At 40.6% G+C, this 18,555-nt stretch overlaps 1 protein-coding gene across 2 annotated transcripts in view; it reads right to left on the minus strand.

Annotated features, from left to right (window-relative positions):
* pde1cb (phosphodiesterase 1C, calmodulin-dependent b) overlaps window positions 1-18,555 on the minus strand; it is a 60,450-nt gene that overhangs the window by 2,097 nt on the left and 39,798 nt on the right. The window contains exons 8-17 of one of the 2 annotated variants that reach the window (XM_053650963.1): window positions 17,960-18,060; window positions 16,537-16,665; window positions 16,258-16,359; window positions 15,018-15,138; window positions 10,167-10,248; window positions 9,905-10,025; window positions 9,215-9,390; window positions 6,796-6,999; window positions 5,152-5,214; window positions 1-4,349 (exon numbers count right to left, since the gene is read on the minus strand). The exon at window positions 1-4,349 is cut by the window's left edge and continues 2,097 nt beyond it. In XM_053650963.1, the coding sequence (XP_053506938.1) occupies window positions 4,333-4,349; window positions 5,152-5,214; window positions 6,796-6,999; window positions 9,215-9,390; window positions 9,905-10,025; window positions 10,167-10,248; window positions 15,018-15,138; window positions 16,258-16,359; window positions 16,537-16,665; window positions 17,960-18,060 (1,116 nt within the window). In that variant the 3' untranslated portion in view covers window positions 1-4,332. Of the gene's footprint in view, window positions 4,350-4,378; window positions 5,215-6,795; window positions 7,000-9,214; window positions 9,391-9,904; window positions 10,026-10,166; window positions 10,249-15,017; window positions 15,139-16,257; window positions 16,360-16,536; window positions 16,666-17,959; window positions 18,061-18,555 lie in introns of those variants that run through there. The other variant, XM_053650962.1, reaches the window with a different exon arrangement.

Here is an 18,555-nt window from a genome sequence, read left to right on the forward strand (position 1 = left end):
CAGGGTTCATTAAATGGGGCCATATAGAAAATATTTTGTACTGTATATTGGTATGTCCTCAACACTGGGGGGATACGACCCCCGCATCGAATGCGTGGTTACGCGCATGATATGATGGTGCAATTTTTAATGAAATAAAAACTGTAATTATTGGCAAACGTCTGTGGTATGAAACAGTTCAGGATGCGCTGTTATGGGAAAGTAATCACACCATCCTGCCGTACATCCCAGAGGGTTTTGCTTCTTATTTATCATTTATGAATCCATGAAGTACCAAATGAAATGATGCTAGTGCCATGGTTCTGAGTTTTAATGGTCCTAATAAACTAGAGTAAATTTTCATAAGTATGATAAGTTTTTCTTCAGTTTCAGTGTTAGCATAGTTACTGTAGTTTGCCTTTATAGGGCACTGTGTAGGGCTCCAGACACAAGGCCACATGTAGTAAATGTGTGTGTGTGTGTGTGTGTGTGTGTGTGTTTGTATGTGTGTTTGTGTGGGGAAGCGTATTGATTATTAAATAAGTAGTACAAATTAACAGTGGCAACTGAATCGACCTGGTTTTCTAAAAGCATTGCAACAGGCAAAGCAGACGTTCGAGTAAAAAGCGACCTCAACACTCTGTTCACTTAAACAAGCTAACATCGAGCGTTTACTCCCTGCTCACGCCATCCCGGTGGAATTTGTTCTTTGTTAGTCGCGTTGCGGTACACTGTTCCTATTAGACCATTTTTGTGCTAAATGCATGTCACATCGCAAATTTCAGTAGAAACACGAAACCGAATCATTTCCCCATAAAATGTTTCAAACCAAAAACCATTCGCCTTCACCGTCCACATTAAGCGCTAACATTTTGTTCATTTACCTCAGAAGAAGAAGAAAATCAAACATAATATACATACATTTAGTCATGTGTGTGTACAGTATACAAATCATAATAATAATAATAATAATAATAATAATAATAATAATAATAAAAATCCAACTAAACTAAACTATACATTTATTTACAGGTGCTAATTTGGGGCTTGTGAATATAAGTAGAGAAATAAGAAAAAAAAATGACATACAATGAATCTAGGAAACCACAAATGACCACAAAAGGTATCACAAATCAAGCCCCCGGGTTATTACAACATTATGACTTGTAGTTGTTTTTAAATGCATAAGATTGTTTGAAATGAATATACAGCAGAGAGGACAGGAGAGGTTGTTGAGTCTAGTGGAGAACACTAACAGCATAATGAAAGAAGAAGAAGAAAAGGAAAAAAAAAGGACAGGACTGTATTAGAGGTATTTCACATAATAGAGTATCAGAAGTTGAAGTTCACTGCGTCACATTGTAGATATTGCAGACAATGCACAGTGGTATGGTTAAAATCTACACTTATTTACAGCTATAATATAACGTAGTCATTACTGCTAACAATTTATCTGTGTAACTGGACAAGCAGACACTTGCACTTTCCTGTGGTGTGAATGACTTTCCGAATGTGTGACTGACTCATGTGGTGCAACTGTCCTGTGGTGCCACTGACTGTCCTGCTGTGAGACTGAGTGTCATGGTGTGTAACTGTCTGTTCTGCTGTGTGACTCACTATAGCTCCCCCTAGTAATTTCATGAGGATTCTCTGAGGATTGGTAATTTATTGTAAGGTTCATCATCAAGCGACTTCAATGTCAGGTACACTCAATGTCCTGCTGTATGACTGACTGCCTTGTGGTGCGACTGACTCATGCGGTGCAACTGTCATGGAGTGGACTGACTGTCATGTGGTGTTGCTGACTGTTCTGCTGTGGGACTGACTGTCCTGTGGTGCGACTGTCTGTCCTGCTGTATGACTGTCTGTCCTGCTGTGTGACTGACTGTCCTGTGGTGCGACTGTCTGTCCTGCTGTGTGCTGTCTGTCCTGCTGTGGGACTGTCTGTCCTGCTGTGTGACTCACTGTCATGTGGTGCGACTGTATGTCCTGCTGTGTGACTGACTGTCATGTGGTGCGACTGTCTGTCCTACTGTGTGATCGACAGTCCTGCTGTGTGACTGACTGTCCTGTGGTGTGAATTACTGTCTGACCAAGTGTCCTATGGTGTGAATGACTGCCATGCACTGCAACTGACTGTCCTGTGGTGTGACCGAATGTCCTATGGTGTGACTGACGTACTGCCATGTGGTGCGACTGACTGTCCTGCATTGTGACCGACTGTAATACTTTGCTATTGACTGTCATGCCATGTGACTGCCTGCTCAGTTCCAAAGCCAGAAGTGGAATCAACGTGTATGGGGTTCATTCGAAAATACTGCCACTTTTTCTGAGCGTGTTTCGTAAAAGCTCAGGCTTGATCTCAGTGGTGTCCATTTACAGTAAAATACACATACACAGTGTTGTATTTTTCAAATCACAAACCCTATTTACAACCAGTGATGGTGTAGCCAATCCACTTGTGGCATAAGCTGGGTTATGAATTATAAGCGGACACATTTTTTTCTTCTTCTTTTTACAAAAAAACCGGATACTGTCACGCTCAAAAGTCTAGAGCCATTAAACAGGATTATATTTGAGTGTTTGTTGAGAATGTTTATTATCATCGCGCATGATTAAATCTGAAGTGTCTTATTTTTTCCATCAGAAAAGGATCAAGGAGGTTAAACCCTTATATAAGATCACACATGTGCCCTGCCTTGGGAAATGTAGCAGCTTGTATTATAAGCATGTGTGAGATGTTTATCAAGGTTTGCAAACGTTCAGGACATCGAATGATTCTAATCTTAATAAGTCAAAGTGACTGACTTTGTAAACGTAAAAATAGGGCTGGGAAATACTAGCAATATCTAGCATCATAGTACCTTTTTTTTTGGAAAGTATTTTGGTGGACCTTTCTTTGCAAAGTTTTTTTTCTGTATTCTGGAAAAAAAGGAATCATGACATGATATTTTCACTTTCTACCACAACACTGTTGAATTCTTGAATCTGGTTGGTCAGAAGGAACATTAGATCAGGTTGATATGAAGAAGCCTTCGATAAAGTGATGACTATTTATCATTTTGGGAAGGAGTCTCCAGTTTCAGTGCTTTGTAACAGTCAATAGGTTTTCCACCATGAGAGAGTCTAAGGACAGAGAACGTTGCATTTTGACTGTTTCTTGGTAACATTACATGCTACATTTTTTTTGTTCTTATTAACTACAAGAGGGGGGGGGGGGGGGGGGAGTCTGGTGACAGAATGACTGTTTATAGAGCTTCTATAATGTAAACGATTAACTTGCCTCTAAATGTTCTATAAATGGTTAGTGTTGGCAGATTATAACCGTTATAAGAGCTTTGTTATAAGAGGAATAAAAATGTTCCTCGCATAACATTGACTATATTACTCGTCGTGTTTTATCCCGACGAACGATATCATTCGTTCCATTTGAAAACGTCCTGCCTTCAAGATTAGGACAAGTCCAGTCTCTTTGACGTACTATTCGTAGCTGGCATGCAGTCTGAAAAAATATAAGTAACATATAAATACTATTTATTATTAAGGCAACAAATATTAATTAGGCAAAATGGTTTGGTACGTTCGTCTGATGAATGTATATAAATAACTTTATTTAAAATGCATTAAGTCTCTCTACTTGAGTTCCTTGTGTAATGTGGTGCAATAAAGCATCTGGCAAATTTAGGGGGGGAGGTGGGGGGTGGGGTTTGGTGGGGGGGGGATGAAGGCTGTTTTGTGGATGAGGTTGCTGAGCAGTCAGGAAGCGGCGAATAAATAAAGTTTATATGATGAAAGAGATCAAGCAAAGGCATTAAGAGAGCAGAAACGACCTGAGTCAGCTTCCGCTTCTAACCGAAAAGGCAAGCGAATACGCTGACACGTATGAAAAGGAAAGAAGGAAGAAGGAAAGTAAGAAATAGAGAAGTGGTGGATGGACAGTTAATAGAGGAAGGCACTCTATGTTTTCTTTCCATAGAAAATAACAGAATGAATGTGACGGCAGCTTTTTTTTTTGTATGTATGTATTTCCCAGCCAGTCCAGGCATCGAGACTGACAGATGACAGTCTAAGACAGGAAGTTACCCAGCGGCTGACCCCCAGCCACCTCACACACCGACACTCTCCACGATCGAGCCACAGATCTGCCTCGAAGAACTTCCATGGAGTCACAGCGAGCATTCAAAAGCCTTTCCGGATGAACAAAGCAGAAGAAGAAGCAAAAAAAAACCAAAAAAACGTGTAAGCACAAGTTTATCCAGCGGAGGGTGCTGTGGAGCTTCAGAACACACAATGCACACACACATTGTCAGGAGGACATGAGTAGAGGCAGAGGCACTCTGTCCAGCGCCCACGCTAGTCCTTTTCCGTCTCTGTAAAGAGAAATACCAAATATGGTAATACAATATCAATATATACCACAGTGCTTCATTCTGATTGGTCAGAACATGTTGATCAATTTTTTTTTTTTTTAATAACTGCAAGAAGTTGTCAAAACATTACTGCGCTCGTTCTAATAAAATATAAAACGTAAAGTTACAGTTTTACCTGTCTCCGACAGTCATAAAGCACTCACACTGGAGAGTCCTAATAAAAATGCATAATAAATCTCTCCTCATAGAAAATTGCACCACAGCAAGGATACTATACAAACAATAACGTATACGATGGAGGGAATTAAACGTGTGATTTGGATTATGGACGTGATTACTTTCGGAGCTGCTGACCAGTCAGATTCAAGGATTCAATAGCAATGTGGTACAAAGAGGAATAAAATCAATGAATTCTGTAATGATTAGAGTAGACTGGGTAAAGAATCCACATCTAGGGGACAATTGCTGCCGTTCGCGTACCTCTAAGGCCATTTTGTATTCATTTCAGCCTTTAAAGTAGTTCTTTTAAGTTACATTAAGAGGAAATGAAAGAAAATAACACCACACATGATCACTGTACGTGATTTTGGCCTCTGTCTGTTGGCTGTGCATGGCCTCGTGTTTTACTCCTAGACTTTCCAGGTTGATGAACGACGCCGATGTTAAAAACGTCTACTGAGAATAAAAACAAAATAACAACGACTACAGGACATCTAGAAGAAAGAGCTTCGAATACAAACAGATACTCTGATCTGTCTAACAGTAGTCTGTTGCGTGTAGAAGACGCTGTGTGGTGGTTTACCTCTGAGAGCTTTGTCCTCACCATCATCACTTCCTGGTAATGCCACATCCTCTGACACCTCGCCTGTTTTAACAGATAAATGGTCAAACACATATGTGCACTGGCTGAACCTGACTACAAAAATGTAGAAGTAAGAGATAAAACCAGACTAGTGCCTTTGTATCAGTGCACCAATTGCTTTCTACACTAATCTTACACAAACCACACATTTCCTGGACCTGGACCCTTCCTTGCACCATAGTCACATAATATCCACAAAATAACAGTGTGAATGCAGCCAAGATTCAAACTATGCAACACATTTCAAATGTCTTCAGATGGAACTTCAGTATGTAAACAAACCAAAGAAAAACCCTCCCAATATAATTACATCATAGCGCATCATGTGGTGTCTTTAATGAAATAACCAGCAGGCAAAATCATCATTTTTTGATGTGACAGCCACTGTTTAGCTCAAAACAACTGAACACAAACACCACAAGAGTCTCTTGGTTAAACGGAACGAGCTGATTTGCATCACAAGCACCATACTGTACAACACGCTAGACGTGAATGCGTGCGGTTACCATCTTGTCAGATACCATCTTGTCAGTGGTGGAAAGTGTACAACAGACAGTGTTGTAACAATTCACTCGAGTAAAAGTGAACTGTTTTACTTTTAAATGACTCAGCGCAGAGTAAACGAAGAGTCGTGAGGTAAAAAAAAACTACTCGAGTAATTACGCCACGATTTATTTATTTATTTATTTATTTATTTTTACATCTCTACAACCAACACATCAAACATGAAAAAGATTTATGTCGATGGAATGAATTTTTGGACAATTAAATGAGCTATGCTGCAGTGAACACCACCTCCGTGAAGAAAGGTAACGTTAGCTGGCTAGCTAGCTAACTTAGCCAGATGTTGTTGGGGTTTACTTTGCTAGGTTAATTCATACTAGCAAAGATGCTCCTTACATATGATCCTGAACGTTACCTATAGCAGCATGTCAGATATTCGGAATTTAACACATTACTCAGTCACTACCGAACATCAAAGTGACGTCTTAAGGTTAGAGCTTTCGTACTGTGAAATATCGAATTAGAAGAACCGCGTAGCTAGTCTAGCTCAGTCAGCTAGCTAATGGCTTGCCCTGTGCATGTTTCTTCGGGTTGGATGTTAAGCTCTGAAATGGTGATATCTCCACTGGATTTGGCTCACATAATTTGCCGATCGTTATCATTCTGATGCATTTAAAACTGAAGATACCTGATAAATTAGGGCTCAAGCGTCTCTACCGGCTCAGGCATTGCTGCTGCTGAATCAGCATTTGGCACGTGAAGTTGAGATTATCAGCAGAAACGGCTTTGTTTCGACCGGGTCATGAAATTGTATTATCTAACATTCGGACATACTCTCTTTTAAATGGCTTCCGAGGTTAAATTAATTATATATCTTTTTTCACTCTGTAACAGAAAACTCAATAGTAAAAGTCCTTTGATTTAATTATACTCTAGTACTATAACAAGAGTAGTTTATTACTTTCCACGCCTGGGTACAATGCGTGAAACCAGGTGTAGAGGGGAACCTGGATATTTGATATATTTAGATCTTTGAAAGACTTTTTGGTAATTACTCAGCATTAAATACTGTTTACATACCGTTGTGTAGTTGCTTGCTGCCCTGCATTCTTGGTGTGTTTTCTGCATTTTCAGTCTCGCTTGGACCGCTCGTCGTCCCTCCAGGCTCTGGCTCCTGTCCTGATCCCTCACTCTTTGGTACTGACTGGTCCGGCCCCGCCTCTTCCTGGCCTGCCTCCAGCTGAGCCATCTCCTCAGCCTCGCGTTTGGCTTTCTCCTCTGTTTCTGTTTCAGGAAATGGAGACACATAGTTGATTAGTTCTCCATTACAGAGTTCAATTATTTTGAAGCACCTTAATAAACCTTATCCCTATCGAAACTATTAGCGCCAGAACACAATATTAATGTGAAGAGACAAAGCGGAAATCAGATGGAGGAAAGTCACTTTTACTATCGTTTCACCTTTAGTTAAAACATAAACGGACATTTTTACCCAAACATTAAGAGTTATAACTCTTATTCAGAATTACAGAATGACATCGTTTGATATCCCCAACACCATACCCAAGCTAAAACTACAGAACAGCTGAAACTGTGATCATATTCTTATTTCGATCAAATTTCATTGAGCACCAGCATGGACTTTAAGTGAAATACAAGACTTTTGGTACACTTGAGGCGCTGAGCACTAATTTGCGTGTGCAATTTGATAAATCCACAGCGAGTGGGCGTTCTGTGGGTGATTTACAAAGAATAATTGTGTGAAATATGTCGCATGCGATGTAGGGAGAGGAAACAATGTGTAAATGAGATCATTGTACGTGTTAATTGTTCTTAATAATTGCCATTAGTTCAGCTCTCAACGAGGCGAGACGAGCAGAAGAATAAAAAAAACCCGAAACTCGAGTATCCGAGGTTAGCATACATGCTAAAACATGTTCAAAACACAATACGTCTCAAGTGTAGACATGAGTGTGTGTCTGGTAATAACGTAAATCCGAATGAAAACCGTTTCGAAAGCTCTGTTTGAATGCTGTTAGTGTCAGAGCTGTGAAGATGTGATCCCATGTGAAACCAACTTTAAAGATGAAATGAGTAATGTGTCTGAGATACTTTCTGACTTTACTAAGGCCTATTTTCAATTAACTTTCTCATTAGTAAGGCTTGGTTTTATTTTGTTTTCGATTGGCAGAAATGGGCTTCCACAAATTTATTACCTGCCATTCAGTCGTATTAATTTGCGCCCCCATTTTCAGTTCCCAAAGTGACTTTCAAGCTGCAGCAAGTCACACTGTGTGTTAATCCACTCGCAGTGACACCACTAAGTTAATCAATTCGCATTGACACCACTAAGTTAATCAATTCGCATTGACACCACGAAGTAAATCAGTTCGCATTGACACCACTAAGTTAATCAATTCGCATTGACACCACTCTGTATTTAGCAGCTTTAGAGGCAAACGACTCAAGCTGCATATTCAGCAAGGCATTTAGAGTCATCATGTGTAGATTAGTAGATTCAAGGTGTAATAAAATGAATTTTTCACATCCATTCTCAAATTATACTCATTAAATGTGTACACGCTGCTCGGCCATAACATTAAAACCACCTGCCTAATATAGTGTAGGTCCCCGTTGTGCCACCAAAACAGCTCTAATCCGTCGAGGCATGGACTCCACATTGTGAAGACCTCTGAAGGCGTGCTGTGGTATCTGACACCAAGATGTTAGCAGCAGATCCTTTAAGTTGCGAGGTGGGGCCTACATGGATCGGACTTGTTTGTTCGGAACATCCCACAAACGCTCGATCGGATTGAGATCTGGGGAATTTGGAGGCCGAGTCAACACCTTGAACTCTTTGTCATGTTCCTTAAACCGTTCCTGAACAGTTTTTGGAGTGTCTCAGGGAGCATTATCGTGCCAAAGGAGGCCAGTGATATTAGGGAATACCGTTGCCATGAATGGGTGTACTTGGTCTGCAGCAAAGTTTAGGCAGGTGATAGGTGTCAAAGTAACATCCACATGAATGCCAGAACCCAAGGTTTCGCAGCAGAACATTGCCCAGAGCCCATGCGTCCGCCGGCTTGCATTCTTCCCACAATGCATCCTGGTTTCTGCTTCCAAACACATCAACGTCGAGAACTGACTGAGAATTTGCTGCCCAATATATCCCACTCCTTCACAGGTGCCATTGTAACAAGATAATCAACGTTATTCACGTCACCATACAACTTTCTCCCACCTTTCACGTTTGGGGCTAACCAGAAATCCTAGAACTTTACTTCAAGAGAAATATATTTCAGTTCTGGAAATTCAATAGCTTTCAGAACTACATATCGTAGTGAAAGGGTTTCTCCAGCCACCACATGTTCATTTCTGATACCTTCTGTACATTTTGATTGAGATCATTTGTGGCTTCCCCCCAAGAGTCGAACTTTCACTCTCAACCACTACATGACACGGTAGTTGTGTCAGTCTCTCACCACTGAGTCTAGCTCACCTTTGGCAGCACGAGCCTTCCATCTCTCACGGTTCTGAAAGACTTGCTCATTCCAATTGGCCTTAAAGTTCTTCAAGTCCACAGCCAGCAGCGAGCAGTTGTGGGAAGCACTGCTCTCTGAGGCCGGGCTGTTCACGTTCGCCTGCTTTGTTTCTGCCGTGGAAATGCTGCTGAGACTGGAGAGATACAGCAAGAGGTTAGAGGATGTAAAATGAAAGCGCATGAGCTGATGTTATAAGTCGGTGGCTATAAGAATGTCGACATAGCATTCAGTCACGATAAGCACGGTGAGAAAAATGAGCTACGGACCAATATCCATCTAAATGACACCATGCTGTCGTGATGTCAAAGGAAGCTGTGAGCTTCATTTCTCCATTGCATTTTTCATCACAAAGATTTGAATAAAACCATGACGAACACTTCAAACTCTGATGGAGAATTAAAGAATCAGGAGAGTGATTACGCACTGCTTTATCTATAATTAGCCCTTTGGTTCCTACAGTATATCTGAATTGTCTTGATTGTATCAGTTCAAAAAGAGGAAAATCTGCATTTAATTGTGCTTAGCTATGAGAAATTAATGACAACGCATCACAAGCTGCCTCACTGATGGATGGATTAATTTAATTAACTGCTGAAACGAATGAGCTGTTGAATGAACCAACAGAATCAGGGACTACAGGTCCTGACCTCGACCGGCGGAAGCCGGCAAGGCTGGAGTGTGTTGCCTCGTCGATGAGCGGTGTCACGATCTTCTCCGTCATGTCTGTGAGGACGGTGAACGTGGGGACGACGATGAAGTCGATGAACCCTGCATACACGGAAAAGTTTAGTGCCGCAGAGGTTTGCAGCGTTAATGCCAGAATAACAGAGCTTCCCTTCGAGACTCTGACAGAGCAATATTTACACATTCAAATGAATCAGAACCAGATTAAGTGTTCACACTGCTCACCGATTTGAGACTGAGCCACCATGGTGGACTTGCGGTCACACAGTGGTGAGAAGGGCAACCCCAGCTCTGTCTCTTTATCACCCTAAGCATAAACGGAAAACAGGAAATTAGCCAATGACAATGCAATGAAATCACAATAAATTAGTTATGCAGTAAATGATAGCACTGTTTAGCTGTTGCTGTGAGTATAAGTGTTAAATAGGTGTGTAAACGTTCACACATTTGAATTGGTGTAAGGGTCTTTATTTATACTTTTTGATATTTTTGATACAGTTGTAAAGAAGGTGTGGCCTATGTGCCTGTCAGTATCTTAGAAGAGGTGTGGCCTATGTGCCTGTCAGTATCTTGGAGGATGTGTGGCTCTGTGCCTGTCAGTATCATGGTGGAGGTGTGGCCTATGTGCCTGTCAGTATCTTGGAGGATGTGTGGCTCTGTGCCTGTCAGTATCATGGTGGAGGTGTGGCTTATGTGCCTGTCAGTATCATGGTGGAGGTGTGGCTTATGTGCCTGTCAGTATAATAAAGAAGGTGTGGCCTCTGTGCTCGTCAGTATAATAGAGGAGGTGTGGCCTATGTACATGTCATTATCATGGTGGCTGTGAGGCCTATGTGCCTGTTAGTGTCATGGTGGAGGTGTGGCTTATGTGCCTGTCAGTATCATGGTGGAGGTGTGGCTTATGTGCCTGTCAGTATAATGAAGGAGGTGTGGCCTCTGTGCTCGTCAGTATAATAGAGGAGGTGTGGCCTATGTGCCAGTCAATATCATGGTAGAGGTGTGGCCTATGTGTTTGTCAGCATCATGGTGGAGGTGTGGCTTATGTGCCTGTCAGTATCATGGTGGAGGTGTGGCTTATGTGCCTGTCAGTATAATGGTGGAGGTGTGGCCTATATGCCTGTCAATATCATGGTAGAGGTGTGGCCTATGTGTTTGTCAGCATCATGGTGGAGATGTGGCCAATGTGCCTGTCAGTATCATGGAGGAGGTATGGCCTATGTACCTATCAGTATCATGGTGGAGGTGTGGCCTACGTGCCTCTAAGTATCATGAAGGGTGTGTGGACTATGTCAAGGGTTCCCAAAATTTTCCAGGGCAAGGCCCCCCAAATGGAATAAACATTTGACCGAGGCCCCCCTTTTGCAAGATGTCTTTAAAACACATTAAAAATACAGACTTCTGAATATATCCCCCTTTTTAAATAATAATTACATCTTACATCTTTACATTACATTAGGAATTGATTGTGCGTGTCTGTGTGTGTGTGTGTGTGTGTGTGTGTGTGTGTGTGTGTGTGGTTGTCTGAGAGTGAGAATTTATTTTTCACTCCAAACTGTTGAGGCCCCCACTTTGAAAACCACTGGACTATGTGACAATAAAATCTAGCAGAACAGTCACGTAAACAGCACGCTAGAACGGCTTTTACCTCAGATTATTGGCTGACAAATGAAAAATAAATATAAGGAAAATAAATCATTTGTGATGTGCTGATATAGAAAAAATAATCCACACTGGGGTGGTCAGGACACAACACCTTGTCATGAATCATTTTCCTATTACAGCACATCCTGAAGTGCTTTAATCCTTACTTATTAAATGGATACCTAAAAGACATCGCTTTAATTTAAGTCTCTGTGAACAACAGGTCAAATAATTCACTAACATTGAACCAACCATTGAACCTTTTTGCAGTGTAGTGATTCGAGCTGCAGCTTTAGATTGATCAGGATGTCCTGGTGTGTTCATCTGGCCTGCTGTATAAATGGATTTTACCAGCCTATACAGCTGTGCTTCGATGCATCATTTATAACCCCTTCCTGTCTGCGAAAGTGAGCATGTGTACAAAGCTAGTGACGTGTCAACCCGCTTTTTTCAGACAAGTGTGAGCCATCGCTGCTCCTTAACCTCCTGCCCAGCGTTTCTCTACCACTGCACTGCACACATCAGGCCTGTGGTGCAGCTGACATACACACACGGTCTCTCAGTCTTACACTTACACCCCCACAACCCCCCCCCACCACACACACACACACACACACAAAGGTTTTATGCATATTTCTACCGCTTACCCGTCTCTTACAACCCGCCATACTCACTCATGCACCATGCACTCACACACACAGCTCTTTATTTTTCTCTTTCTTCCTCCAAAACACACTGCTTGATACATCACAGGTTCTTTCATTTCACTGATTGTCTCTGCAGCCAAAGTTACAGCTAGAGAAACACAGCGAGTTTCACTCTTACTTTCAAGGTTCTTTCCCGAGTGCTGTCTTCAATCATAAATCACACACACTGACATAAAAAGAGACAAGAGAGAAAAAACGAGTCTCTGTTTTTTTACGCCCTCTTTCATTTTCCAAGCAGTTTACACTCTTAAAATAGCACTGTTACGCATTTCGCTTAGTCAAAACGACAACAACAACAACAACAAAAATTGTGCACCATTTTTATCCTGCCAATGCTAGGTGGATGCTAATCTAATGTTGTGAGAGTGCTAGCATCTGGCTTCATGAGGTAAAACAGCAGCTGTTAGCTTTATGTAACTTGCAAATGTTTTGATTTATTTACATGAGAAGGGAAACACAATATGCTCACTGTTCAGGTTGTAAAAGTCATAGAACACTATTGCTAGGCAACTCATTAATAAATTAGCTAATGACTGAAGCTAAAGATTTCACTAGTTGTCTTAAAGCCGGTCAGTGTTTTAAATATGGACAATGTAAAGGCATAGTGACAGTAGAAACAAAACATAGGTGTCAGAAATAGCAATATTTACCTCAGATATTTTGCTAAATGACTAAGATAAGTATCCATATGACTAAAATGATGCTGCAATTGCACCTAGCATCAGCTAGGGCACCCTGGATGGGAGACTGCTAGTCAGCTACTTTTGCTAGCTAACTGGAACTTTCTCCTGATGAAAGCTAAAATAAACTCGCACGTTAGGTGCTGCTTTTAGCAAATTTGGAAATATTCATCCTCATTATTTTCATAATCAGAAGTTTACGCATTATTCAAAAAAAAAAAAAAAAAAAGTACAGTACTTGTCTCATCTTTCCATCATCGGTATTTGATTATGGTTAAGAACATTTTGGGGGTATTTTACCAGTTTTCAGTACTTATGTTCTTTTGTATAACGATACTACATAGTTACGTGATTTAAGACACAGATTTTAGTATATGTATTTAGTATTTAGTATTTCAATAGGAAGCACAGGTGTAGACGTGTAGAGATAGGGCTCGTCTTTAATCCCACTTCTGACCAATTTAATCAGTTATATTTCCCAAAATATAAATACATTTGCAAACCACAATGACACTATCCATGTCAAAGCATTCACTGAAGATGAGTGAATGTAGTAAATGCAACACGAAGCACCATGCACGCATGGCAATGACTTTTTAAATACAACTCTCCAGCCCTGTGTAAGAGCAAGAGGACCGGACTGAAGAGCTAACAAGTTAAGACAGAGCTGAAAGACTCCAAATCTGTAAACTGGGATTCTTCTTATTATTAATTTTTTTTTTTTTAATTTCAGTTATCGTTACATCCTGTCTGTGCAATTTCACAAACGCAAGGTCTCCGGGTGTCTCTGATTGGTGTCTGTTCTAAGTGGCACAACTCTTCTTCCTCCCCCTCTAGCTAATGTCGCAACTTTGATAACGCTTGTTTCTCAAGTACTAAGAGAAAACCACAAGAGGCCATGTTGCTCTTTGCAACATGGCCTGGAGTTTCTTGCAGTTTACTCACTATTACAGTTTACTCACTATTATTGCTACAGACCACAGACAACGATACAGAACAGCAATGAATTAAGCAAAGCTGAACCTCCGTGAAACGTATGAACTACTTGCTCACAGATCTTAATGTGACTCTAAATGTGTGCTTTACGAAAGACAGGCGAAAGTCCAGGGTAAAGCCCTTATTCCTAGATTAAAGATGCATAGACAGCACTAGTATTAACTGTAAAACATAAATATGTGATGTGCTCCAAGGGAATAATTAGGGTGACAAAGAATAGATTGGGTCTAGATTGGTCCAATAAAATAAGGTCATTCCTAACATTTCTCAATTCAGTTACGTCGGGTAGATTTTCAATTTATAGCGCATTAAAAATGAGGTAATTTAAACAAAATTGCTAAAAATGTAGGATGTTTAAAAGCTTTTTGACTGGCAGAGTAAGCTTTACATGACTTGTGCCAAGAATGCTGCCTGTTCGTGTAGATAGCAAACCACAAAACCTTTATAATCCCCTTAGAGAAGATGTAGCACTTTATGTCCAAAGCAGAAATTTAGTTGCATAACGTCGCCAATTAATTACAATTCTGACAAGTTTTTATATCATTTCTAGTTTGACTGACTGACTGCCTTGGTAGCAGTTTGTAGCACTTCCTGAGTCTTAGAAGTTGTGTTTACTTCTAGCGTTTTGTGTTCTCACTGCAACTGTTGTGCCCTTGCTTCCTGTCAGTTACTGGACTCACTGTGAGCCTTTTTTTAACAGCTCGGTCCTCCTACCTTGGCAATTTGGTTAAAAGATAAAAAGCATCCGCCAAACGAGTAAACATAACTGGCTAATTGCATGCAAATGGTAAGCAAAGTTGTGAGCACAGAACAAAAGGGCTTTTAAACAACCCACTCAGACCACTGTCTTTTCTACAGTCCTAATTGTTGAATAAATGAATATCCTACTTTAAATACTACTGTGTGTTCTCCTTGAAAGGTCACATGACCGGATTTGTATACCGTTCCATGGATGCTAATAAGCTTGTACAGCTTACTAGCAACCATGAAACAGTATACAAGACAGCGGCAAGTAAACCGAACCCCCCCCCCCCCCCCGCACACACACACACCTGTCTGAAGAACTCCTCCAGCAGTGAGCTGGTCCAGCGGTGATGGAGGTCCCAGTTTTTGGCTGGATGGCTGATATCAGCAGTGTGTAAGACCAGAGAAAGTGCTTTCGGTTTGTCAATTCTGTAAATGCAACACACACACACACACACACATATGCAGCTGCCTATTAGCTTGCACATATTTGCACTCAAATAAGGTTGTTTTGTTTTTTTTTTAGCAGGTAACTGAAACCCGGCACCACATTCATTTCAGAAAACACATCTATTTGTTATGTGTCTAAATGTTATGGCCCCTGGCTTTTATAATTTCATGTCTGCCTCCATTTCGTTCTGTTTAATTTTTCTCTATCTGTATTACTTATTTAGTATTTGATGTATGTATGTATGTGTGTGTGTGTGTGTGTGTGTGTGTGTGGGTGTGTGTGGTGGGGGCGGGGTGGGGGGTGGGTGTAATGAAGAGAAATAGACGCAGGTTAATCAATAGAAATCTCATTCCAGATAGTCCAGAGTAAATGGCAGAGAAGCAAGCAGAGAACAGATCAATGGGGAAAAAAACAGAAAAGAACAAAAGAGAAAACGAGAAAATAGAAGAGTACTTAGAAATTTTAACGTCTGAAAGACGAAAACATGGAGAACATGTAAAAGAAGAAAAGACGAGAGTTGGTAAATGAATACGATAGGAAAGAACAGAAAAATGGGAGAGAAAATAAATGATCAGAAGAGAAGAGAAAGAGGACAGAAAAGAGAAGAGAAGAGTAAATGAAATAAAGAAAAGAAAAAGTGTAGAGAAGAGTAAAGAACAGAGAAGAAAAGAGATTAGAAAAGAAAAGAATGAAAGGAAGAGAAGAGAAAAGAAATAAGAGATGAGAAGATTAAGTAGAGAAGAATAAAGAAAAGAAAGAAAAAAATGAGAGAAGTGGTGAAGGGAGGGGGAGAAAAAAAGAAGAGAAGAAAAGGGAAAAACAAGAAAAGGAGAAGAGAAGAGGACAAAAAAGAGAAGAGAAAAGAAAAGAAATAAGAAAAGCAGAGAAGAGTAAAGAAAAGAAAAGGAGAGAAGTAAAGACACTAGAAAAGAAGATGAGTGAAGGCAAGGAGAAGAAAGAGCAGATTAAAGAAAAGAAAAGAGTAAAGAAAAAACAGAAAATAGAAGAAAAAAAGCAAAGTAGTGAAGAGGTTAGAAAATAAAAGACGTGAATAGAAGAATAGGGTAGAGAAGAGAAGAATAAACAGCTCTTCTCACCCCTCTGGTTGCTGTAGGAAGTTCTTCATGGCTTTGACTTGTTGGAAATGACACGACATGTCTGTAGCCAACACCATCTCCACTACCAGAGCCCTGAACTCCCTGAGAAAAAAAAACACACCTAATGTTTAAATTCTCTCTCTCTCTCTCTCTCTCTCTCTCTCCCTCTCTCTCTCTCTCTCTCTCTCTCTCCCTCTCTCTCTCTGCTTATAATCACATCTCCACGTTCGCCTCTCTGTCTCAGTCGAAGATGCTGATGAAGCTATAGAGGTGCTGTACCTCCAGTCATCTTTGGACAGGTTGTAGAGGATGTTCATCTCGTCGTCGTCCTGTAGGAGGCGATACGCTGCGCTGACGTGGTGGCTCTCCAGCACCGAGCGGTCGTTGTACAGGATCGCTGTGTCTGACCTGGACAGCGGAGATGTAGAGTTTCATATGTTTTACAATCGAAACATCTTCAACAAAGTTGAACAAATTTAGCTAGATTAACGTGTCCATTACACGCAACTCCTCAGTAAAAACGTGACCTCCATATCTAGCTTTAGCTAGCTCGTTTCTTGATGTAGATTTTGGGTGAGCTATGTAGGTTTGTTAAAGCAATAAATTAGGCATCTTAGCTAACTAACAAGCTAAGCCTGTTAAATTCGTAGTGCACTGATATGATCGTTAACTGCTCAGCTGAAATGAAACGTTGGCGCTGCGAAGACGGAGCGCCTCGGATCAAATTCTGGATTGCTCTTAAAAATTGACGCAGCTCACTCAGGGGGTCTATTGGCCAAAGTTCACATCTCTATAGTTATGACATATGGTCTGCATGGTTCGTTTAACGGGTGAAAAATAAGAATAAGGAAAACCTCTGCAAAAAGAAACTTTCGGTGCTTGGACCCAAAATAACCTGCATGGGGTTTTTTTGTTGGTTTGCCTCAATCGTCCTATTATTCTTATTATTCGGTTCTTTATCTTATAACATATTATTCAGTAGCTACTATGGTAGTTATACTGAAACTTTTTCCTCCTGATCATCACCTTAATTTGTTCTTGGCCAATCCCACCCACCAGTCGCCATATACCCCCCCCGGGTGTAGGTGTGTTAGTATCATATGTGTGCAAGGTTGGTGGCATATTTATTGATTTCTTAAGGAGCGTCTCTATGCATTTACTTCTGTCTAATATCATTTTTACGTGGAGCGATTCATTATCCAGTAAAGAACATAAATTATGGCAGCAAACTCATGTCAGGTGACAATTACAGACATTCAAATTCAAGCTATCATTCTACATCTTTCCGGAATATTCTTTGGCATTGGGTTGCCAGTGTGTTTTGATGGTACTTGTTGTTGATAATCCACTGCCCAAATATGAAGATCTACACCAGATTTAAATCTACACCAGCTGATAATTAGTAACTACGCTACGTTTAATCAATCTCTCCGTCTGTCTCTCACTCAATTCAGCTCTCTTTTTTTGTATTATCCATTTGACTCTGCTTCTGGTCGGTTTGTTATTGAAAAGACACGACAACTCATTTTTCCCCACACGACAACCGTGCTTTGCCCAGCAGCTCAGCAGCCCTTCATTAATCTTATTCTCAGTGTACGAGTCTCACTGCAGGCTCTGGGCATGTCACGGCTTTTCTGAACGACTGCACCGAAGACCGAGAGAGTCACCGCATGGCCGGAAGCGTTTTTCTTTTTCTTTTTACCTGGTCTGGATGTGGAAGTTGTTTGTGGTTCCAGTGTGCTCGTAGTCGTGTACTGCTGCAGCGAAGATCAGGGCGAAGATCTCCAACTCCGTCATCCAATGCTGCGAGGAGAAAATAGACAAGATGACGGAAGAAGGTTCGAGCGAAAAGTTCTGATAGCGAAAGCGTATAAAGATCAACGAACTCTGAAAAAAAGCACAGAACATAGTAATAAAACTACAAAGAGTTAGTAACATTTTTTACCATCAGGGTATATGACCTTTGACCTCCAACTCTTTAGCATTCAACCTTTCTTACGTGCAATGATGCTTTGCAAAGAGGCGAAAGCGTTACACACGGACAAACGACTTAAGCAGAAATAGTTCTTTTCAATAAGATTTTAAAATATTTTTAATAATAACACGTTTCTCTGGACGGGTTTAATTACAAATCTGCAAATTCAGCGGCGAATATATGTCAAGATATAGATTTTAGACTTCCACTACATTAGATCCCAGGTAAAAATAATAAATTAAATATATATATTTTTTAATAATGAAAAAATATATAATAAAAGATAACACGGAACAAGAAGAGTCTGTTGCGTGCTATTTTAC

The sequence above is a fragment of the Ictalurus furcatus genome, chromosome 20 (assembly GCF_023375685.1).
Source record: "Ictalurus furcatus strain D&B chromosome 20, Billie_1.0, whole genome shotgun sequence".
Lineage (NCBI taxonomy): Eukaryota > Metazoa > Chordata > Actinopteri > Siluriformes > Ictaluridae > Ictalurus > Ictalurus furcatus.